The sequence below is a fragment of the Dipodomys ordii genome, unplaced genomic scaffold, assembly GCF_000151885.1.
Source record: "Dipodomys ordii isolate 6190 unplaced genomic scaffold, Dord_2.0 Scaffold181, whole genome shotgun sequence".
Classification (NCBI taxonomy): Eukaryota; Metazoa; Chordata; class Mammalia; order Rodentia; family Heteromyidae; genus Dipodomys; species Dipodomys ordii.
In genome coordinates, this window is record NW_012267397.1 from 602,066 (window position 1) to 627,873 (window position 25,808).

At 40.3% G+C, this 25,808-nt stretch overlaps 1 protein-coding gene across 1 annotated transcript; it reads right to left on the minus strand.

The window, feature by feature from the left end:
• On the minus strand, positions 1-25,503 carry LOC105999121. The gene is made up of 4 exons (XM_013034052.1): positions 25,125-25,503; positions 17,426-17,548; positions 13,658-13,768; positions 1-92 (listed from the first exon to the last, which is right to left on the minus strand). Exons 1-4 carry the CDS (start codon positions 25,501-25,503, stop codon positions 1-3), a joined length of 705 nt encoding a protein of 234 aa, XP_012889506.1.
• Positions 25,504-25,808: the final 305 nt, after the last annotated feature.

Consider the following 25,808-nt stretch of genomic DNA (forward strand, 5'->3'; position numbering starts at 1 on the left):
TCAGTGAGCCTCAGTGAAAATGCAGCCTTCTGGAGGTTTTATTGACATGAACATAACTTTCTCACTCATATTGTGGAAGTCAGTTACCAATTCTAAAAGGACACATGGGAGAGGTATATGTAGGTTGCTGTACCAGTAAAAGAAGTTGAGGGTGTCATAAACTTGGTGGAATGGGGAGAAGGTAAGTACAGAGAAAATTTTCCTGATAAATATGGAAGTGAGTCAGTCAGCAATTAACAGCTAGCCATAAGAGCACACAGGTACATACTAGAGAGAATATTAGCAAAAGCTTAGATACAAGAAAGAGCAAGTTCCTATTATCTTCTAGTACTGTTGGACGAAAAAAAAAGGTACAGAATTAGATCCTAAGAGAGTTTTCTATTAATGCTATGTCTGAAAAGAAGCTGAAAGTGAACAGAACCAGAGCCAGGCAGCAGTGGCTCACACCTGTAATCCTAGCTACTCAGGAGGCTGAGATCTGAGGATAGCAGTTAAAAGCCAGCCTGGGCAGGAAAGTCTGTGAGACTCTTATCTTCAATTATGCACTAAAAAAGCCAGAAGTGAAGCTGTGATAGAATGCCAGCCTTAACCAAAAAAGTTCAGGGATACCATTCAGGCACTAGGTTCAAGCCCCCAGAACTGGACAACAACAACAAAAAGAGTAACTTTCTGAACAGGGAGGTAAAAGCAACTGCTTGACTTTCTTCTGTTCTCTTCTGTTACTAAAAACCAATCACACTTATGTTTATAAATCATCATACTACATTGAGGAGAAGGCAAGCAAACCTTTGACTTTTTTGTTGTTGTTGTTGGTGGTCGTAGGGCTTGAACTCTGGGCCTGGGCGCTTTCCCGGTACTCTTCAGCTCAAAGCGAGCGCTCTACCGCTTGAGCCACAGCATCACTTCCGTATTTCTAGTGGTTTGCTGGAGATAAAGAGTCTCAAGGAGTTTCCTGCCAGGGCTGGCTTTGAACTGTGATCCTCAGATCTCAGCCTCCTAAGTAGCTAGGATTATAGGCATGAGCCACTGGCACAGCTTAAACCTTTGACTTTTAAGAGCACAAAATGAGACAAAAAAAACATGGTTCTGATAACAAGATTAGTTTTTCCTCTCTCCTTTTCCTCTCTACTCCCTCTCTCAGTCCTGAAGTCAGTCTTGAGTTTGCTAAGCAGATACCCAATCACCTGAGTTCCTCGTATCTAGCCCTTTTTTGCTTTGGCTATTTTTGAAATAGGATCTCATGTTTATGCCCAAAGCTGGCCTGGATTCTCCTATTCATGTTTCCCACATAGCTGGGATGACAGGTGTGTGCACACATCTTCTGTTTCTTTTCTCTGTCTTAGGCAATTCTCTGAAAGTACATTTAGTATAATAAATTAAATAGTCCAGTTGGAGCCTTAAGTGCTCTATATGTAATGGGAGGGATAATATTGCTGGTCTGAGAGTTACAAAGAATTAAATTTCTCACCTGCATTCAAGTGCCTAGAAAAATGTCTGGTAACAGTAGAAATTCAACAATTTTCAATCTTAAGATTCAAATATTATGTATGCTTCACTTTTAAGTAAGACTGGATTTTAAAGTGCCTTCTCAATCATTCCAAAAATTCTACAAATCTTATTCTTCTAAAGCCATCATGAATCCCAAATTTGATTGGTTCTCCTGTTAAATTGTAGCCTTACGTATTTAATCGAAGTTTAGAGATTTAATGAGTTGAAATGCAACATGGCACAGATGCCTTATTATACCAACTAGTTAACACAGTATTTGCTTTCTACATTAATTTTACTTGCTAATCAAAAATACTGCTTTCTCCCAAATAACATCAAAATAAAATTGCTGATTATGCAATGGCAAAACCAACACCATGTTAACAACAAGGCCACTTGAATTCTTTTTTTCATGAGCTAGCAGTTTCCAGGGAAAATTCAAGATTCCATATATCTTTAACTCCTTAAAAAACTCAAATGCAGAAGCCATGTTTTCCTACAGACCAACACACCCTGGAATATATTAAGTTGACAATGAAGAACAGCCTCCTGAGTATGAATGCTGAACATTACAAGTAATCCATCTCTGATTTTGTGTGTGGAGGAGTTTGAACTCAGGGTTTGGGCACTGTCCCTGAGCTTTTGTGCTCAAGGGTAGTGTTCTACCACTTGACCACCACTTCACTTCTGTCTTTTTGACGGTTAATTAGAGCTAAGAGTCTCATGGACTTTGCTGCTTGGGCTGGCTTCCAACCAAGATCCTCATATCTCAGCCTCCTGAGTAGCTAGGATTACAGGTGTGAGCCATTGGCACATGGCTTCCTCTCTCTGATTTAATAAATAAGATGGTCTTCTGGAAATGAACAAGGACCAGGCTGGGTGACAGTGGCTCACATCTATAACCCTAGCTACTCTGGAAAGTAAAAGATATGAGATATGAAGACAGAGGTTCAAAGCCAGCCTGGGCTAACAAATCTAAAAGACTATTATCTCCAATTAACAAGTTAAAAAAATTGAAGTGAAGATGTGGTAGAGCATCAGCCTTGAGCAAAAAAAGCTAAGCAAAAGGCTAGGTAGGCACAGTAGCTCACGCTTATAATCCTGTTCAGATCTGAAATTGCAGTTTGGTCAGGCACAAAAAAGAAGAGGGGGAAATTTTTTTTTCATTAAAAGTCTTCATAACATGGACTACACCTCCAGAGTTTCCATTTATATTCTTATCTCCAAACTCTCAGCCTTCCTTATAAATGGTCTATGCCATATATTGATATTTACTTTTTAATTAGAGCTTTATTTGATTAAAACTCTAGTTAATAACTAGACTCTAGTTAATTTAAATTTTCTAATAACTCTCTAGTTACCTGTTTTAACTAATGGAATACAATATGATTTGTATGCTATGTCTCATTAGTTAAAACAGATTAAAAAATTAGGGCCAGAGGCTCTGAGAACGAATGGACCTGCCCTAAAAATCATTTGCAAACACTGTGCCTACTCTAACATGCTCTCATATATCCTGATGTGTGCTTCCAGTTTTCCCTTTTGCTTCAGCTTCGTCTTAGCAACAACTAGTCTTTTGAGGATCAGGTAAAGCTCTGTGATCTCAACAGCACCCTGTGTACATGGGAATCTTAGCACTTATCACTCTCCAGTCAAAGTGATTGTTTACTTTTCCATTCACCATCTGAAGGCATGAACTAAGCGTTGCACCTGTTTCCTCAGCCCTAAGAACAATAGCAGGCTGGAGATTTGCTAAATAAATAGCAGTTACAGAACATCTTGGCTATAGGCAACAGAAAGGGAAGTGAAGAATTTTGGTAGAACATTTCAGCTATTCAGATATTATTATTCCTTACTTTTTTTTCCTTTTCAATATGATTAATCCTATTTTCTTTATTGTCTATACTCAAAGGCAATGGTAAATCTGAATTTTTTTTCATTTATTACTTTAAAAAATGTGTTGTGCTGGGGCTGGGAATGTAGCTTAGTTAGAGTGCTTGCCTAGCATGCATGAAGCCCTGGGTTCGATTGCTCAGTACTACATAAACACAAAAGCCCAGAAGTGGCTCAAATGGTTGAGTGCTAGCCCTGAGCAAAAAGAATCTCAGGGACAGTGCCTCTCAAGGCCCAAGACTGGCAAAAAAAGAAAAAAAAAAGATGTGTTGTGCTTTCTTGCCACTTTAGCCTTCCTTTTTTATCATCATAAACCTTTTACAAAGTAACACATATGCAAGTACATAAAATATAGATGTACAGCTTAATGTATATGATGAATACACATGGTAGATAGCACAGTCAATACTATATTCCCCCCAAAGCCCTTTTTGTTGCCTACATGTATCTATTTTAGGGAGAAAGTAAAGAAAATCTCACAGGATTTTTTAGATCAGACTGTAAATTCATATGGGTGATCCTAGGCAGGTAAAAAGAAGCACTAAAATGTGTATATTTCTGTCTATGAGTATGTATTAGGGCATGTCCACATCTGTGCCTACCCAGGCCACAGCACTGATTTCAAACAATCTTAAAAGGTGGTGTAAAGCTAAGTACTGGTGGCTCATACCTGTAATTCTAGCTATCTAACTCAGGCTCAGAACTGAGGAACATAGTTCAAAGCCAGCTTAGGCAGGAAAGTCTGTGAGACTCTTATCTCCAATTAACCACCAAAAAGCTGCAAGTGGAGCTTAACTCAAGTGGGAGAGCTTTAGCCTATGACAAAAACACTTAGGGGAAAAGCCCAGGCCCTGAGGTCAAGCCCCAGAACCAGCAAAAAGAACCACAAAAACAAAGTGTAAATCTGTATTTCTAACGGTAAACATCTTAAAAAATAATAGGCATGTTTTTACTATACAGACACAGTACTCTGCTACTCTAGGCTTAAATCAAACCAAATAGGAAATCACATGATTTGTATAAAAAATGATACAAATCATACAAATGCTTCATCACCATTGTGGACAGAAAAGATATTTTAAGTGAAAAGTTGGCATTATGGGATTGCACAATTCCAGCCATCCAATAAGCTTATTCCACTCAACCAGAATAGGGGTTCTCTCTGCTCACAGCAGGCATCCAACAGGGTAGCACATATATGCTCTCTGAGTGAGAAAGCAACACCTTCTCACATACAACCCCCTGGAGAGAGATGGGGAAGGGGAGGGGGAGGACTTTACACCTGCAAACTCCTAGCTATCAGCACTAGGGTTGGGAAAAACAGCACATAATTTTTTAAAAAGAAGAGGGTAAAAAAGGTTTCTTGATGAAGCTAGTAGCTTCAAATAATCTTCTCAAGCCATGTCCCTGGACTTCCTTAGGAGAATAGTAAGTACAATAATTCAAAAGCTACTCTTGTCTTCCTGATGGACTTTTCTCAAGCCCTAATGACTGCCTAAGTAAACTGCTCAAAAGGGCAGCTGACAGAATTTTTATTCCTCTTGGTAGAAAAACAGTATTAAGCACCAAGTGTTGTCATATTAATTAAGGCATCTCAACTTCAAGGCACATCTGTCTCTGGGCCTTTGGATAATCAAAATGACCACTAAAAATAGAACAGCAGTATCTCTAGTGGGGCAGATCTAAGCCACCCTGATCCTAGGAGATTCCTCTAAGATGTGACCTGGGATACATTTGTGTTTTGCAGCACTATTGAATATCCATCTGAATGCAGCCATATGTTTTCAGTTTTTACTTCATGTCCCACTGAGGTTAGGAGGCAAAAGTAATAAACATAAGTCTTGGCCCAAAGTAAAAACATATAGTTAACTAACCAACTGACAGGTATGGCGGGAATGAAAATGGCTCACTGAGTCTAAAAGGGATGGATCCAAAAAATTAAAGAGTTAATTATATCTTAAGTTTCTTTTTTTCTAATTTCCCCATTACCAGAAGTCGGCCAGTTCTGTCAAGATGCCCAGGCTATGTGGCAGTGGTGTCAAAGGCTGGCATTTGCTCCAAGGCACCACCATCTGCAGTAGCACAACATTTTGTCTCCGGAAAATAAACACATCTGCCTTTGTCAGTATCCTCCCACTGTGCCACCCATCTGGAGCAGGTGAGCTGGAAGGCAAGCCTGGGCATGGACAGGATGGGGTGAGCAAGGAAGATGAGGCCTCAAGGGAGATGGCACATAGAGGAAGAAGGCAGTGAATGCTGTGTCATGTCACATCCTGCTAACCACTTTGATAAAAAGCCTATGAAATGACACCTCTTGTGGATATTTTAATCACATATATCAAATGGCTGGTCATGTTTAGGGGACAAGATCTGCAACGTCAAGGTTTCACTTGGGGCATCAGCTCACAAGATCATATGGCCCCAATGATATCAATAAACAGATAATATTTTTTGTGACAGCCATCTAAAGCATGAAGAAAATAACTATAGTGCAGAATACAACAGTCAAAGCAACAGGATCTTTTTATAAGACAGGTATGCACTATTACATATACACACCACTATCAATATCAAAAATAGGATAATTTTTGATTCAGGGCTAGGACAATTCAATGCTAGGACAAGCCATGTCCACTTCTAGAAATAACTAATACCTGAAGTTCTTTCCTATGTTTCTCTCACTGAAAAAATAAATCCAAGTCTAGTTATGGTCATGTCAGCAGGTCTTTATTTTTGTTTTTCATGATGTTGAAGACTGAAACTAGGCATTTTGTATGTTAAGCACCTATTCAAGGGACCTAAACCATTGGGTAATACCTCCTTTGGTCACCACTGGGTGCTATCTGAGGACTGAAAGAAACCATAAAATCCTGTAGTCAAGCCAGGCACCAGTAGCTCACGCCTATAATCCTAGATATTCAGGAGGCTGAGATCTGAGGATCTTGGTTCAAAGCCAGCCTGGGCAGGAAAAGTCCATGAAACTTTTTTTTACAATTTTTTTGTTTGTTTGTTTGTGCCAGCACTGGGGCTTAAACTCAGGGTCTCCTGCTCTTGCTTGGCTTTTTTTAAATTTTTTTTGGGTCTAGTCGTGGGCTTGAACTCTGGGCCTGGGCACTCTCCCTCAGCTCTTCACCTCAAGGCTAGCGCTCTACCACTGAGCCACCTTCCCAGCCCCCGTGAAACTCTTATCTCCAATAAACCACCAGAAAACTGGAACTGGCGCTGTGGCTCAAGTGATGGAACACTAGCCTTGCGTTGAAGAGCTCAGGGACATCGCCCAGGCCAAGAGTTCAAGCCCCACCAAAAAAAAAAAAAAAAAATTCTGCAGTCAGCCAGACACCAGTGCTTCACATTTGTAATCCTAGCTATTTAGGAGACTTGAGATTTGAGGATGGAGGCCCAAAGCCAGCCCAGGTAGATAAATCTGAGAGATTCTTATCTCAAATACCAGCAGAGAGCCAGAAGTGCAAGTGTAGCTCAAGTGGTAGAACACCAGCCTTGAGTGATAAGCGAGAGGTCCAGAGTACAAGCCCCAGTACTAGCATGAAAATAAATAAATAAAATCCTACAGTCAATTACTTTCTTCCTCTGAGTTTGTTTCTTTCTTTTTTTTTGGTGGGTAGTGGGGCTTGAACTCGGGGCTTGGGCGCTATCTCTGAACCTTTTCACTCAAGGCTAGTGCTCTATCACTTTGAGCCACAGTACCACTTCCAGTTCTCTAGTGGTTAATTGGAAATAAGAGTCTCATGGACGCTGTCTGGGCTGGCTTTGAACTGTGATCTCAGCCTCCTGAGTAGCTAGGATTACAGCCATGAGCCACTGTTGCTCAGTTTTCTGAGTTTTTCAACTAACTCACAGCAGAGTTAATACGAAACATCCTAGAGCAAGGCTTTCAATTATTTGTAGTTTTAAGGTATGATAGTTTTTAAGCTACCATTTGAGATGGTGAATCTACCTTTACAAATAAAAGATTACATGCAATTCCTGAATATAAAAGATAAAAGCAGGCTGGGAAGGTGGCTCAGTGGTAGAGTACTTGCCTTGCATGCATGAGGCCCTGGGTTCGATTCCTCAGCACCACATAAAAAGAAAAAGCCGGAAGTGGCGCTGTGGCTCAAGTGGTAGCACTAGCCTTGAGCTGCAAAGCTGAGGGACAGCGCCCAGGCCCAGAGTTCAGGCCTCAAGACAGTCAAAAAAAAAAAAAGATAAAAGCACAGTTGATATGCATGAAGTAGAGCTAAAGCTTAACTATACTGGTCTTTCTAGGTGAGAATCTAAAGACAGCTTTGAAGTATACGATGTAAAAACTACTATATAAGCTGGGTATTTTTTCCAATTCATTATTTCTACTGCTTCTTTACAAAGCATTTGGATGGCCTTATTAACAAACTAAGTTACCAATAGCTCATAAAGCATTTCAGAAAAAGTTCTATGAAAACACTTTGGCCAACGAGTAGTAGTAAAGCCTTAAAGATGCTGTATTGTAGAGTTTAGCACCCTACCTACACCCTGGCACAGAATTCCACATTCCCTAAGGACTTCAGAGTTGGCTGGTTTCCACCTCAGTCTTCATATCTATAAAATGGAAATGGTGAATGTGTAATAGATCATTTCAAATGGGCTATGCCACAATTGCCACAATTAACTCCAAGAAATAGCCCCATTATTCATTATGCTCCCTCTTTTGCCCATTAACCAAACAAGAATTTAAGCACATAGGCTTTGAGCATAGTTTCTAAGTCATTACAAAGTTTTCAAAATAATCCTGTTGAAGCTCAAAAAACAGTTCTTAATAATAGGAGAAGTTATGTCACTTAAATACTATTTTCCAGGGAGGTATCATTTATTCACTCCAACTATTATTTTCTGCAAAATTACACAAACATTAGGTACCAACAGAGGGATACTGAAACCAAGCTTTTGCTTAAAGGAATCTCACAAATACTTGGAAAATGGGGAGTTGAACACATAACAGAAGTTGAACTAACCCCTTTTCTGTTTCTGGAGGCCTAATCAATCAACTTCAATGTACACAAACACTTAAATAAAAAACTAACATGAAGGATTTTGAACATTTTCACTTTTTAAAACCTTAATAACATTCCCTTCCAGTGTACAAAAGCATGGTAGTATTCTTTATGGTATATGTGGCACTAACTGGACATTTATTCAGTAAATACTGGCTGAAAATCAACAGTGGACATATATTCATAGCTCATTTATATAATTCTATGTCTGAATCTTAAGTTTAATAGAAATGGACATGTCAGCTGGGCGCCGGTGGCTGAAACGATTCCTAGCTACTCAGGAGGCTGAGATCCGAGGATCATGGTTCAAAGCCAGCCCAGGCAAGGAAAGTCCGTGAGACTCTTGTCTCCAGTTTCCAAAAAAACCACTAGAAAACCAGAAGTGGCACTGTGGCTCAAGCGGTAGAGCGCTCGCCTTGAGTCAAAGAGCTGAAGGATAGTACCCAAGTCCAGAGTTCAAGCCCCACGACCGACCAAAAAAGAAAAAAGAAAAAAGAAATGAACATTTTCAGGATCCCCTAAGGGCACAAACATACTTGTATATCAGTTGAGTAACTGAAGAACAAAACAGCATTAAAGTATTTGAAGTCAGAATCTTAGCTTTATGTATGAGCGCATGCCAGTAATTGGTCTGGAACTCAAGGTTCTCGTTTTTGCTTAGCTTTTTCACTCAAGGCTCGAGCTCCACTACATAAGCCATACCTCTACTTTCTGCTTTTTTAAATTGGAAATAAAAGTCTCTCAGATTTATCTGCATAGAATGTTTTAAACCTTGATCTTCTTTTAGATCTTAGCCTACTGAATTGCTAAGGACTACAGATGTGACCCATTCACATGCAGACTAATTGCCTTTTATAATTTATTCACCTATGCCTTTGGATACATTTACTTGGATACATTAATAGGAAAAAGTAACTTCTCTATAAACCAGCTTCAGTCTCCTTATAACTCAAATGGTTAAATACATATGTGTCTACTTAGGTAGAGACATATGTAAATGTTTAGAATAACACTAAGAAAACTTTCTGTGACCGTGAAAATATACTATGTTTGTGAATGTCCAGTATTATAGCTGCTGAGCACTTAAAATGTGACTGGGTATAGTGATATACATCTGTAATATCAGCACTCAAAAGGCTAAGTCAGAAAGGTTCCAAGTTTGAGACCAGACTGGGCTACAATAGACAAACAGTTTCAAAACCCTAAAATAAGAATCTAAACTGTAGATGGGGGCTGGTACTGGGAGAATAGTAGCTTAGTGTAAGACTATATGCTTATCATGTCATGTGTGACTTTTGGTTCACATGTCAACATGGAAAAGAAAAGAAATGCAGGTTTCTCATTCAAGAAAGTCTAGGAGACCTTTCTGGACTTTAAAATTTTTAATTTAATTAATTCAAATTAAATTTGACCTTAAATAGCCCTATATGCTAGTGGCTACCATATGGACTGTAGATAAATCCTAACCACATAAAAAATGTTTGGTGTTAATTTATTTTCCTATTAATGGTACTAATTTAAAAAAGTTTTCAATTTACTAGGAGCTCAGCTCAACTAAAATAGAACAGAGCACCAGTGGCTCCCACCTGTAATCCTAGCTACTCAAGAGGCTGAGATCTGAGGAGCACGATTCAAAGCCAGCCCAAACAGGAAAGTCTGTGAGAATCATCTCTAATTAACTACCAGAAAACCAGAAATGGAGCTGTGGTTTAAAGTGGCAGAGCACTAGCCTTGAGTATAAAAGCTCAGGGACAGCATCCATATTCCGAGTTCAAGCCTCATGACCAACAATAAATACATACATAAACACAATAAAACAGGACAACAGAGAGTCTAATATGAAGCTAATCTGTAACCATTAAATTACTTCTTTAATCAAACTATAGCAATAGCATCATAAAAACAAACACCATTTTTTTTTATTTTGTCTGTCATGAGTCCTGAACTGTGTGGATCTGGGCACTGTCCCTCAGCTCTTCAGCTCTTGAGCCACAGTGCCACTTCTGGCTTTTTCTGCTTATGTGGTGCTGAGGAATTGAACCCAGGGCCTCGTGCATGCAAGGCAAGCACTCTACTACTGAGCCATCTTCCCAGTCCCGCAAACACCATTTATTAATCATTAGAATTTGTCCAACGACATATAGCTGGCAAATATTAGCAAATATCCGATCCTCACAATGCTCTCAACCACAATTGCCTCCATCTTAATAAATCAGTTTCTGTAAGATTCTTCACATACTCAGTGGTAAGTAAATGTTCACTCAACCCTAAAACATACATACAGCAGTTGGAAATCAGACAAAAGTTATGCATGGTAACCAGCTAACCCAAAGTAAGTCACATCTACCAACTGATAGGACCATGTAAATACACCAAAATTAATGCCTGTAATTGTTATAGGAAGACAAAAGTATCATAACCCTTTTTCCCAGAATAAAATAATGCAAGAATAAATTCATATTTTAGAACTAAATATATTTTGATAAGAGAGTAGAAGAACAAAGACTGGATCTTTACTAGAAGCAAGGAGAGGAAATCAGTGTTCACTAGAGCCCTATGTCCCTGTCTAGAGGGATATTTACTTGTTAAAACATCAAACATTTCTGCTAGAAGATTAACGGGATTCACTGCATTTGCATCAAGTGCAACTCTTATCTCAATTCTAAAAGGAGCTTAATTAATTCTCTTCATGTCTGCAGCATTTAGTGAAATGTCTTATTGTGCCCAAAGCTGAAATTCAGTTTGGTCTGGTAAGGCAGAAGAATATTTTATACAAGGAGCCATGACATACTCCTTACTATCATGGAAACTTTTGGGTGGCAGGAAAACCAATTATCTGACCTATTTTCCTCTCAAGGAGTAGTAGAGACCAAAGATTTTTCATTCAGATCAAAACGTATAAATTTGTCTCAATCTGTCACATCTATAGCTTCTATAGTCCTAAAAGATAATTTACTGAGAAGTCTAGAATTAGGCACTGGAAAACAAACTGCTTTAAAGACTTGTAGTAAAGCCTGGCACTGGTGGCTCATGCCTATAATTCTTATTGTTCAAGGGCTTAAATCTGAGGATTGCGATTCGAAGCCAGCCCCGAGACTCTTATCTCCAATTCATCATCAAGAAACCTGGAAGTAGAGCTGTGGTTCAAGTGGTAAGAGTACTAGCCTTGAGCAAAATAGCTCAGGGACAGTGCCCAGGCCCCAAGTTCAAGCCCAGGACCAGAATAGCCACACACAATTTTTTTGTAGTAATGAGCTGGGAACATGGCTCAAGTGGTAGGCTGAGTTCAAACTCCAGTACCACCACCATCAAAAAAGAAAATCTAGGGGCTGGGAAGATAGCTCAGTGGTAGAGTGCTTGCCTTGCATGCATGAAGGTTCGATTCCTCGGAACCACATAAGCACAAAAAGCCAGAAGTGGCCCTGTGGCTCCAGTGGTAGAACACTAGCCTTGAGCTGAAGAGCTGAGGGACAGTGCCCAGGCCCAGAGTTCAGGCCCCACAACTGACAAAAAAAAATCTTTTGAGATGCTTATCTCCAATTAACCAGCAAGAAGTGGACTCAAGTGGTAAAGCACCAGCTATGAGTGAAAAAGATAAGTTTAAGAAAGTGAGGCACTGAATTCAAACCTTATACTGGCATGTCGTACATGCATGTGTGCACACACACAACCCTCACAAATTACATATAACTCAGATTTGCTTTGTTTTTCTTTGGGAGGAGGTAGTACTTGGGGTTTGAACTCAGGACTTGGTGCTTGCTAGGCAAGTAATCCTACATACTGAGTCATGCTGTCTACCCTATCACTCAGTTTAAGCCAGAGATGAAATAAAAAAAAGAGCACTACCGAAGAACCAAGGAGCTGATAGAATGCAAAACAGTCAAATAATTATGGTTTCATTATTGCAGCTTTGTCTGACCTGATGTATGCCCTCAACTAGTCTCTTTACCACCTTCTGCCTTTCATTATATGAGCGATAGAGAATTAACTTCTATCTGTCTCAGTGGAATATTGAGTAGATTAAATCATTACACAAAATGCTTTGGGCAAAAGTCATATGAATGTTAAATATTATGATTTACAAGCATTCATTTTCCTAGCACTCCTGTGGGGTTGGGAAGTTACCTAGATTTCATAGATGAGTAAACATGCACAGAGGGTAAGGTCATATGGTAAGGCTCTATTTACTCAGTCCCTATGGGAAAGGAATAATTCATACCCTTAGCAATCATTTGAACTTTCTTGGCATATCCTATACAATCTTTAGTAATTCCAATCTTTTTTTAACATTCTGTTAATGTAACTGAATTCTATGATAAAATAAGCTTAGAATAAGTGAAAGTAATCCTTGTGTCTGGGCAAAAATAGTCATAAAAAACAAATAATCTTAGGATAAAAATTGTATTATTTGCCTCTACTACCATGTAGGGATAATCAACCATAGGAATTATGAAAAAGCAGTTCACTATGAGAAACTTTCAAAACATTTTTGGCTGTTTCCTACAAAATTAAAAATACTCTAATATATGGACTAGCAATCATACTCCGCTGTTATTTTACCCAGAGATGCGGAAGAAATATTTTCAAACAAAAACTTAAATATGGATGTTTACACACTTCTAGTTGGAAGCAACCAAGATGACCTTCAGTAGGTGAATAAAGAAACTAACCACAGTGCCTCTAGAGGTATTATTCAGCAATAAAAATAAATGAATTGCTAAGCCATAAATAACACGGAGGCAGTGGATGTGTGTCTTGGCTGACTATGTATTTAGTTATATATAATTATATATTGTTTATAAAGTCATTCCTGGTAGTTTCTTCTTAACTTTTCTGTGAGCCTAAAGTTGTTCTTAAAAGACTTAATAATTTTTAAAGTCACAAACTTTCATCTTAAAATATGTCTCAACCAATAAAAGAAAATTTTTTTTGAGACTGGGTCTCACTGAATGGCTCAGGATGACCTGGAACCTACTATGTAGGCCCAGATATCCCTGAATTCTCAATTCTCCTGCTTCAGCTTCCTAAGTGTTGGTATTATAGGCATGTAGCATCCAGTCCAGCTCCTAACCAAATTCTTTGGGAAAATAGATTTGCCTTCTGGGCTTTAATTAACTACAGTGCCAAGCAGAAAACAAATCTAAAGAGACTAAAAATGGCATAAATAGCAATGAGAACGGTTCAGGAAAGCCCCACAGGACAAAAATACTGCTCATGACTAATAGAACTATAAAAGAAGCACAAAAAACCTTTCTGCTCATATCTAAGACTGATAGATATATTGCTTACCCGACTCCGGAGATAGTCAGCCAGATTTCGACGTGTGAAATTAGCTGCCGCTGTAGGAGATAATTCATATCCTAGCATAAGAGATACAAGAATGAAACTTAAAATGAAGAAGGAATAAAGTATCCCAAATCTTTCCCCCCCCCCCAGGATCTCTCTGTACAATATAGGATATCCTTGAACTTGAAATTATCCTGCCTTGGTTGTCTGAATACTGTATTAAAAGTATGCATCAATAGCCAGTATCACTATGCTTTTGTGTGGGCGATAGGGGCAGTACTGGAGTTTGAACTCAGGACCTCATATTTGCTAGGCAGACACTCTGAATTACACTTTCAAACCTTTTTTTTTTGGTTGGTCGTGGGGCCTGAACTCTGAGCCTGGGCGCTGTCCCTCAGTTCTTCAGCTTACGGCTAGTGTTCTACCACTTGAGCCACAGCGCCACTTCTGGCTTTTTTCTGCTTATGTGGAGGAATTGAACCCAGGGCCTCATGCATGTGAGGCAAGCACACAACTGAGCTAACTTCCCAGACCCCAAACTTTTTTTTTTTCTTGCTGGCCATTTTTGAGATAAAGCCTTGTTTTCTGCCCTGGTGTGTACCTGGGTTGCAATCTACCTAGTTTAGGTTTCCTGTTATAGCTAGGGTAACAGGCATGTGCTACCATGCTCAACTCTTAGTTCAGAAAGTGTTTTACTAATTTTTCTTCCATGCATGGCTTTGAAAAGTGATCCTCCTAGTCTGATTCCCAAGTAGATTTAAGTAGATTTATAGATGTGAGCCATCAGCACCTGGCTCCTTATGGCTCTTAAAGTCCATTATCTTTTATCTACAATTTGTAATATATGTCCAGTTTGAAGGGGTACAATCCTACTTCTAGTCCCTATCTTCATGCTACAGCTATGAAATAGTTGATTAGTCCTGACCACAGATAGAATCAGGATGACTGTTCTATGGTTGCATCAAATTCAGAGACTTAGTTAGGCTATTCATTCACTAACACAATGAGGTTTCCTTTCAAAGAGATACAAACACACAGGTGTTGAAAAAAAGAAAGAAATATTAAGATGCCAATTGCTGTAAGTTTATTTTAAAAGGATGTTAGAAGAGAGACTGGAAGTTAGGATAGTCTCAGAGTTATACTTTATGTAACATGTAACTTAAGTATAATATGATTTTCAAAAGTCCAAGACACAGAGAAAGTTTTCCATCACTGTACATTTTTTTTTTGGTCATGGGGCTTGAACTCTGGGCCTGGGCGCTGTCCCTCAGCTCATCAGCTCAAGGCTAGTGCTCTACCACTTCAGCCACAGCACCACTTCCACATCTACAAGTCAGTAGATTTACATGGAAAATGACACAAAGCCTTGTCATTAAGTTATTCCCTGCAACATTTCAAGCCCTATTGTCAGAGTGAAACTTAAGTTTAACGGGTCAATGCTGGATGTTTTCATGCTTATTAGTGCATATTAAATCATAATGAGAGCAACCCTAAACACCATGAATATTGCTCAGTCCTCCATCTAATCTCCCAAATGTTACTAAGGATTTGATAATTATCTTAAAGGCAGAAAGTCTGAAGCTTGATTATCTGTATAAACACTTTTCTCCTTCATGCCCTTATTTATGCTCACATTATTGTCTGACTGTGATAGGAGGAATTGAATCCAGGACCTGGTACACGCAAATACTTTACTGCTCGGGGCTGGGAAGGTGACTCAGTAGTAGAGCGTTTACCTTGCATGCATGAGGCCCTGGGTTCGATTCCTCAGCACCACATAAGCAAAAAGAAAAAAGCCGGAAGTGGCGCTGTGGCTCAAGTGGTAGAGCACTTGCCTTGTGCTGAAGAGCTGAGAGACAGCACCCAGGCCCAGAGTTCAGGCCCCACAACTGGATCACCCCCCCAAAAAAAATACTTTACTGCTGAGCCATATCCCTACCCATAGCTCAGTTCCTTAATATGCATAAGAATTACTATAGAGGACCTTACAGTTAACTTAAAGGCCATTAAGGGCAATTTTAAACTAACACAATTTTGCTTTTAGGCACTGACTTTAAACCTAATCCCCCCTTTTTTGGGGGGTCTGGTCGTGGGGCCTGAATTCTGGGCCTGGGCGCTGTCCCTCAGCTCTTTTAGCTCAAGGCTAGCGCTCTACCACTTGAGCCACAGAACCACTTCCGGCTTTTTTCTTTTTGCTTATGTGGTGCTGGGGAATGGATCCCAGGGCCTCATGCATGCAAGGCAAGCGCTCTACCACTGAGCCACCTCCCCAGCCCCGTAAAACCCCTTTAATAATCAAATTTTGTTAGTCTTGTTTACTCATCTTTTTCAGGACAGCTAGTAAATCATTACTGTAACTACTATACTTCAGAAACATTATCAGTCCCCTTCACCCTAAACTTGCTAAAATCTTTTTTTGTTGTTGTTGTTGGTCATGTGGCCTGAACTCGGCCTGGACACTGTCCCTCAGCTCTTCAGCTGAAAGCTAGTGCTCTACCACTTGGGCCTCAGCCCCACTTCCAGCTTTTTCTGTTATGTAGTGCTGAGGAATTGAACCCAGAACCTCATGCTTGCAAGGGAAGCCCTCTACCACTGAGCCACCTTCCCAGCCCAACTTGCTAAAAATCTAAGTACCCTGTGCCTCAGGGTATGCTGCCTCAGTGAATGGTAGTAAATGACTGTTATTTATCTTTGCATCTCTGCAGCACAGTATTTAACATAGATGAAAACTACAAAAATATTTATGCAAGGGCTGGGAAGGTGACTCAGTGGTAGAGTGCTTGCCCTGCATGGATGAGGCCCTGGGTTCCATTCCTCAGCACCACATAAGCAAAAAAAGCCGGAAGTGGCACTGTGGCTCAAGTGGTAGAGTGCTAGCCTTGAGCCAAAGGCTCAGAGTACCCAGGCCCAGAGTTCAGGCCCCATGACCGACAAAAAAAAAAAAAAGTATGCAACTCAATGTATACTAAATGTACTACAAAAAAACATGGAAACAAAACTTACCTAATCATTTTACATATGTAATTTTATTCAAATTAATTTAAGCCAAAGCTACACTCTTTAAGTTTTGGGTTTTCTTTTTTGCTGGTCCTGGAGCTTGAACTCAGGGCCTGGGTGATGTCCCTGAACTCTTTTGCTCAAGGCTTGTGCTCTACTATTTAAGTTAAGGCTCCACTCTTGGCATTTGGATGGTTAATTGGAGGTAAGAATCTCATCAATGGGGTTGGGAAGATGGCTCAGTGGTAGAGGCCCTGGGTTCAATTCCTCAGCACCACATAAGCAAAAAAAGCCAGAAGTGGTGCTGTGGCTTAAGTGGTAGGGCACTAGCCTTGAGCTGAAGAGCTGAGGGATAATGCCCAGGCCCAGAGTTCAGGCACCATGACCGACAAAAAAAAAAAAAAACTCACAGATTTTCCTGCCTGGCTTCAAATTGTGATCCTCAGATCTCAACCTCCTGAGTAGCTAGGCATGAGCCACCAGGGCCAAATTTAAGTCTAACCTGAATATAATATATATGAAAAAACATGTACATTTTGACAGTACAGAGGGAAGATCATGTGAAAGATCTATAAGCCAAGAAGAAAGACCTCAGAAATGTCAACTTTGACACCTTGATCTCAGTCAAGATTTTTTGAGCCTACAGAACTATGACGAAAGTTCAGCTTAAACCAGTCTGTGGCACTCTGTTATGGCAGCCTCAGCAAACTGATGCACCAACAACGCTTACCCACCATTTCTCATTTTATAAAGCTGCACATTTTTCTGAATGTATTCTGCAAACTGCACAGTGTCTCCAGCCTGTCCAACACATAGGAGTAAGATTTTTTCACTCATCTTAAACATCTTGTCATGATCTGCTCAAAGAAAAAAAAAAAATGTTAGAAACTGCTTTCCCAGAAATTGACAGCTGCTATATATGCAACCATAAATAGGTTTTAAGTAACTACTATAATAATTTATTAACTACTGTCTTTAGAAGATATTAGTAGGCAACGTTATTAATATCTTTCACTCTACAAGTTAAATCATCAACACATTTTATTACTTTCTCTTTGGTGCCACTTCTAGGGCTTGAAATCAGGGCCTAGACACTGTCCTTGAGCTTTTGTGCTCAAGGCTTATGCTCTATCACTTGAGTCACAGCTCTACTTCTGGATTTTTGGTAGTTAACCAGAAGTGAGTCCCCAGCTGGCTTTAAACTGTGATCCTCAGATCTGAGCCTCCTGAGTAGCTAGGATTACAGATGTGAGCCACCTGTACCCACTGGTACTCACATATTAATTTCAATAGAAAACTATATACGAAAGCTGACAATTTAAAATACTATTTGAGGGGCTGGGAAGGTGGCTTAGTGGTAGAGCACTTGCCTTGCATGCATGAGGCCCTGGGTTCGATTCCTCAGTACCACATAAGCAAAAAGAAAAAAGCTGGAAGTGGCACTGTGGCTCAAGTGGTAGAGCGCTAGCCTTGAGCTGAAGAGCTGAGGCACAGCGCCCAGGCCCAGAGTTCAGGCCCCATGACAGGACCCAAAAAAATAAAATAAAATACTATTTGAGGCCAATGGTACAGCATGTGCTTAGCAGTGTGAGGCTTTGGGTTTGATCACTAGTACCTAAACAAATTGAACATATTTTTGCCATCTTACAACATTTGGAATTTAAGAAATAGAACAAAGAAGGAAACTAAAGGAATCTTTAAGTTTAGTTTAAGGCTCTTGATTATAAAGCTCTAAAATGTTTCTATAAACACAAAACCACACATAAAAACAACTGGTGCTACAGTAAAATTAAGGAACCATTTCAAGAAGGAGAAAAATTAGCTGGAAATATAAATCACTTTATAAAATAAATCAACTTGCTTCCAAAGCTAAAGAAAAAAATTGGTTGCCAAAGCAAAAGTTCTAATGCATATTCTAACAGTAAGCTATCTAAAATACCTCAAAAAAATCAAAAATATTCTAACCTTATCAAGCAGAACCAGACTCACTCAGATTAGATAAATACTCAGATTATAATTATTGCCTAAGGGAAAAAACTCCATATTCAGACTGCAGCTTCAGAGAAAAAAAAACTCAAATCTTTCTATCTTACCCCTACTTTCGCTTTTCATTTTTCAAATAGTGCTGAATAATCTTCCCTGGGAGACATGTTTCCTGTATGAACGCTTTTGAAATGTTAAAATCCCTTAATAGGATTTAAAGAACAAATGCCACTATCAACTTCTTTATAACTGTTGGAGACTTGTCAATACTAGTAATATAGATTCTTAGACTTTGGGGGAAAAAAAAAACATATAACATGTCTGTAGATAATTCTGAATTGCCTTAATACTCCCACATAAACACATTTTTATTTGTTACACAGGCTGTAGGAAATCTAAAGACTGTTAAGTTTGTAAAGCTGTTTATAAAACTTTTCACTAACAGATATAAAGAAAAAAAAAACAGAAGAGTATAATCTTAAGTTCTTGCCAATAGAAAAGGCTATTTTGGGTTTTTTTGTAGGTTATAGGGCTTGATGGGCCTGGGCACTGTCCTGGAGCTTTTTCATTCAAAGCTAGAGCACCTTACTACTTTCAACCACAATGCCAATTCCAAGTCTTCTGGTGGTTAACTGGAGGTAAGAGTCTCCAGACATTCCTGCCCAGGCTGGCTCTGAACAGCTATCCTCAGAGCACAGCCTCCTGAGTAGCTAGAATTACAGGTGTGAATCAACAGTGACATAAAGGCAATTTTTCTTTTCTCTTTTTTTTGATCAGTGTTTCCTAGCTTTTTGTATTTACTATGTAAGAAAAAATTATTAATACATTCATGTCACTTTTTTGTTTTTTGTTTTTTTTGTTGGTCATGGGGCTTAAACTCTGGGCCTAGGCATTGTCCCTCAGGTCTTTAGCTCAAGGAAAGTGCTCCACCACTTGAGCCACAGTGCCACTTTCGGTTTTCTGGTAGCTGATTGGAGATAAAAGTCTCACGAATTTCCTGCGCAGGCTGGCTTTGAACTGTGATCCTCAGATCTCAGCTTCCTGAGTAGTTAGGATTAGGATTACAGGTGTGAGCTACTGGTGCCTGACTCCTATCACTTCTTTTTGTTTTTTGTTGGTTGTGGGACCCGAACTCTGGTCCTGGGCACTGTCTCAGCTCTTCAGCTCAAGGCTAGTGCTCTACCACTTGAGGCACAGTGCCACTTCTGGCTTTTTCTGTTTATGTGGTGCTAAGGAATCAAACCCAGGGCCTCATGCATGCAAGGCAAGCACTCTACCACTGAGCCACCTTCCCAGCCCATCATGTCACTTCTTGAGTAAGAAAAAAATCTGTCTTTTGTGGAGGACAGGCTTACAAATTTAACAAGTTTATATCATAGTTGGAAGAAACACTAAAGTTCTAGGCAGTAAATGGTTCAGTTTTGAAATATTCAATACAGGCCAAAATTTATATTTATTTTGGTGGGGCTGAAGTTTGAACTCAGAGGTAGTCAGGCAACCTACCATTTGCCATGTCCCCAATCCTTCCTATTTTAATTTTTTTCAGATAAGGTCTCAGATGTTGCCTAGCCTGGACCCCAAACCTGCTTATACCTCTGGTTTAGCTGGGGTTATGTGAAACACCATGCCCAATTTATTTTTATTTTTGGTTGAGATGCGGGGAGGGAGAATGTTTTGCTAACTTGCCCTGGCTGCCCTCAACCTACAGTCATTTTGATTTCTACCTCCACAATAAGTTGAGATCATAGGTCTGAGTTATCGGCATCAGCTACCAAAAAGTTGTTTTCTCTTCTTCTTCCTTTTTTTTTTTTTTTTGGTCAGTTCTAAGCCTTGAACTCAGGGCCTGGGCATTGTCCCTGAGCTTCTTTTGCTCAAGGCTAGCACTCTACCCCTTAAGCCACAGGGCCTCTTCCAGCTTTTTCTATATATGTGGTACTGAGGAATCAAATCCAGGGCTTCATGCATGTGAGGCCAGCACTCTACCACTAAGCCACATTCCCAGCCATTGTTTTTGTTTTTTAAACTGAGAGCATGCCCAGTAAGTAGTAAAAGACGCTGTAAAAACACAGGTGATAGATTGTCGGGTGCCGGTGACTCATGCATGTAATCCTAGCTACTAGGAGGCTGAGATCTTAGGATCCAGTTCAAAGCCAGCCCAGGCAGGCAAGTCCTTGAGACTTATCTCCAGTTAACCACCAGAAAACCAGAAGTGGTGTGTGGCTCAAGTGGTAGATCACTAGCCTTGAGCTGAAGAGCTCAGGGACAGTACCCAGGCCCAGAGTTCAAACCCTACCACTGACAAAAAAACAAAACAAAAACAAAACATCACAAGTGACAGATACTAATATCCTTGAGTGATAAAGAAACTGCCAGGGCCAGGCTACTCAGGAGGCTGAAGAGATCTCAAGATTGCAGTTTCTTAACTCCAATCAATCACCAGCCCCCCCGCCTCCAAAAAAGAAGGGGGAAAAAAAGCTGGAAGTGGAGCTATGCCTCAAGTGGTAAAGCACTAGCCCTAAGCAAAAAACTCAGGGACAATGCCCAGGCCCTAAGTTCAAGGCCAGGAGTGGCACCAAAAAAAGAAAAAAAAGGGAGGTGGGGGAGGGATGGGGAAGGTGTGTGTGTGGGGGTGGGGAATGGGAAGAGATGAAAAGGGGAAACAAAGGAGGAGGCAGCAATGTTTGGTAAGAATGCATTCATTACTTTGCCCATGTAATTGTAACCCCTCTGTATGGTGTTTTCACAATAAAAAAAGAAAAAAGAAGGAAAGGGAAAAGGAAAAAAGCCAGGCCTGGCATAAGTGGCTCACACCTATAAATCCTACCTACTCACAAGGCTGAGATATGAAGATCTCAGTTTATAGCCTGCCTAAACAGACAAATGTAAGAGACTCCTATCTCCAACTAACCAGCAAAAAGCCATAAATGGGGGCATAGTTCAAGTAGTAGACTGGAAGCATGAGCAGAACAAGATTAGGATATCCTGAGTTCAAGTCCTAGTGCTGGCACTCACAGTTATGCACACACACACACACACACACACACACACTCTCTCTCTCTCTCTCTCCCTCTCTCTCCCATACAGCTCTAGGGAAGTTGTAGTTATTCACAAAGCATCTGCAAAATCCACAAACATAAACACATGGACAATTGAACATTAGTGTGGACTAATGTATAAATCCCAATGGACTAGAACCCACTAAACCTCAGCTGTGGTCTGGACCTAGTTCTCTGAACCTGGGCAAATTACTTGCCTAAGTATGTAAAATGCAAATGGTGATAAACATCCATGCCAAGCTCACAACTGAGAAAAAAGTGTAATAAATTCATACATGCACACTTTTATTATACTCAGTATTAGATAATGTAGTTCATTCTACAGGAATTCACAACAAAAGGTCTGCAAGGGCTAGAGTATTTGGAGTAACTTAATTTACACAGTGATATGCTAAAAAACTGTTTAGAAGTATTGTTTTCATTTTATACCTGCAGAAAATAAATCTCCCCAAATTATTATATTTTAGTATTTCCTCCCATTCTATTAAAGTTCCTTCATGAAATAGAGGGGAAAATCCTTAGACTACTCTAAAATTTCTGCCATAAAATATTTTATACCAAAAAGACTACATGAAACATGAAAGTTGAGTACAACTGTCTCCAACTATTTCTCAAAAAAACTCAAATTCATTTTTTTCTATATCATAATGATCTTTTTTTTCCTCTGTGGATTCTCTTAAGATTTACTCCTAAAATCATTAATTAAAAAAAAACTATAACTAGTAATGCTTTTATCACACAAAATCACCTTGTTTTTATTTCTTTGGGTTTTTTTTTGCATTTGTTTTTTGAGACAGGGTCTTACAATGTGGCACCAGACTGGCCTTAAACTTGCTATGTAGCCTACGATGGTCTTTAATTTGTGATCTTCCTGTCTCTACCAGGCCTCCCTCCTTTGCTTAAAGTTTTCCTTCCTTCTATGGATTATATCTAATAGGCTGCAACCCCCATAACAACAATAAGTACTATGTGTGTGGAAGGCCTAAAGCACACTCTACTTTTCCAAGTGGTTTCACAAACAGTATTGAGATGAAACAAAGAACCTTGTAAAGGTATTGATTTGATTATTGTTCCCTAGACATTATGCTAAAATCAGCTTCTCCAAGGCCTTTGTTTTCAAACAATAGGCAAATTTATTCTCAAAGCAAATGTATTCTTTTGGAGACTAGTTCACCAATAGAACTTCTAAAAACTAATAATGGAACTTCATAAAAATAATCTAGCTTAAAGAACAATGGATACTACAGATGTCTGACAAACCTATTTCAGGTCCCTCTAATTTCCTTCAGAAAGAACAGAACTTTAGTGGTCTCTAAGTTCTGGATGGGAGCCCAAGAATGACAAATCAGACAGATACCTATCTCCTTATAAAAACAGTAATGGATTTTTTTTCCCTTTCTTCACATACTTCAGGAAATTACAAATTTAATCATTCTTTCCCTAAACCCAGGTTCAACTGTCATCTCAAAGTTTTCTCTAATCTCTTCAATTATGATGCCCCTCACCCCTTTTTTGGTGCTGGTACCAGAGCTTGAACTCAGGGCCTTGTACTATTATCTTGTCTTTCTTGCTCTACCACTTACATCACACTTCCAGTCCAGCAATTTGCTAGTTAATTGGAGGTGGAGTATCCCAGATTTTTCTGCCCAAGCTGGCTGAGTAGCTATGATTATAAGTGTAAACTACCAGCATCCAATTTCCTCTTCATTACCCACAAACAGAACAATCTCCTCTTCCTCTGCATTAAGTCATAAGTTAGCTACAACTCATATGACACATTACTTTTCAGCTTATGTTAACATTGTTTCTACATATAGCTAAATCTCTTGCTGAACTGCAACTACTTTTAAAATAGGGCTATATCTTACTCTTCTTTGCATCCTTTCAATAATGCCAAACTTGTCAAGTGCATATAGATGTTCAAATCCACCAAATGATCTTTAAATAATCTGGGCCAAAGCATACGTTTCTTTTTGTTGTTGTTGTGTTTGTTTGTTTTGTCTGTCATAGGGCTTGAACTCTGGCCCTGGGCACTGTCCCTCAGCTCTTCAGCTCAAGACAAGCGCTCTACCATTTTGAGCCACAGTGTCACTTCCGGTTTTTTGGTAGTTAACTGGAGATAAGTCTCAAGGACTTTCCTGCCCAGGCAGGCTTTGAACTTCAATCAGATCTCAGTCTCCTGAGTAGCTAGGATTAAAGGCTTGAGCCACCAGTGTCCGGCCAAAGCATACTTTTCAACAATATCTTGTCTATGATCAGTCATAATATTCTTTTTTTTTTTTGTCGGCCATGGGGCTTGAACTCTGGGCCTGGGTGCTGTCCCTCAGCTCTTCAGCTCAAGGCAAGCGCTCTACCACATGAGCTACAGCGCCACTTCCGGTTTTCTGGTGGTTTATTGGAGATAGGAGTCTCAAGGTCTCTCCTGCCCGGGCTGGCTTTGAACCGTGATCCTCAGATCTCAGCCTCCTGAGCTAGGATTACAGGCGTGAGCCACCAGCGCCCGGCAGTCATAATATTCTTAGACTCTGAAGATCGACAACCAAAATCTTTTAAAATTATGGACTGAGTATCTACTATACAGAGACACTAAAGCAGCTATAGGTAAAAGACTGCACAGACTCGAACCCAGCTTCTACCATTAATAATGTTTGGCATATTTCTTAACCTCTGTGCCTCAAACTAAAACCTGCAAAGCGGACAGCTTGTTTCAAAAATTTAACGAATTCACATAAGTTGCTTAACATGTACTTAATACATAAAAAGTGCTTAACATGATTTCTAATAAGCACTTGTCAAGTTACTAAAAATGTGTACATAATCCATTCACTCAATTCTTCCAACATTTTGATTTGTATTACTAAAATAACCTCTGAGGAAAATTGAGCACTGCAAAATCACTTGTGCAAAGCCATAAAACAAGTGGACTGCATTTACTATAAGCAAAGCCTAGCAAAGCTGGGGAGGGGCGGGGGAGGAGAGGATCCGAGGTGAGCAAAAGCAAGATATGGAGGGTGCAAAGGAAATGCCAGCCAAGCTGCCAAGCTTCTGTCCTCGGTCTCACAGTCCTAAGAATCTCACCGTGGGCCGCCCTCAGCCTAACCTCAGTACTAGCTACGACGAAGCATCACAGATTGAGAGATCTACACAGCCGAGAACGGGCTTCAATCCTTACCAATTCAATTTTCTTAAGCAGCTCTAATCTAGCAAAACAATACATTAAGCAATGGCCAGAGCGGGTCCTAAGTTTGTCTGCCATCCTCCTCAAAACTTGAAGATACCGGGTGCTTCCTCCCAGGGGCTCACCCACAAACTCTCCCTCCCGGCTCCTCCACACCCAGGCCCGGCGGGGCCTCTCCACCCAGGCCCGGCGGGGCCGCCCCTGCCTTCCTCTCACCGTCCTTCATTTGGACAATATTGCTGGCAGCCACCCGGTCGGAGGCGACAAGGACATAGTCGGGACCCTGGATGCCAATGAGGTACTCCATGGCGGCGGGAAGCCGGAAGCTGAAGGTTCCACGGAGAGGAGGACCCGTCGGCCTCTTGGCCTCACGAGTGAGACAGCACAGCACAGACCAGCTAAGCTCGGCGCGACACAGGCCGCGGGACTGCCCGGCCCCTGTCGCTCTCGGATGACGTCCAACTAACGCGAGAAGTTGGAAGGCGGTGTGGGTGGAGCTGGGGCCTTGGCGCCGGGCTGTGGGCGGGTCCCGGGCTGCCCCGTGTTGGCTCTGGAGGTTGCTCTCCTCGCGAAGGCCTGGTTTCCAGCTCTGCATTTAAAAAATTCGCTCTAAGTCCCTCTCCCCGCAAACCAGATTGGAGAAAAAAAGTAATTTGAGAGGAGCCCTACTTACATCCTTCACAAAAATATATATGACAAGGTGGAAGATCAAAACCAGCAAGACAGTGGAAGAAAATCGCTTTTTCCCCTTGTATTAGTATGGGGCTTGGACTCGACCTTGCGTTGCACTTACTGGGCTTTTTCACTCATGGCTGGCACTCTACCTCTTGAGCCTCTAATCTAGCTTTTTGCTGATTAATTGTGAAAGCAGTCTCATAAACTTTTCTGCAGGAGCTGGAT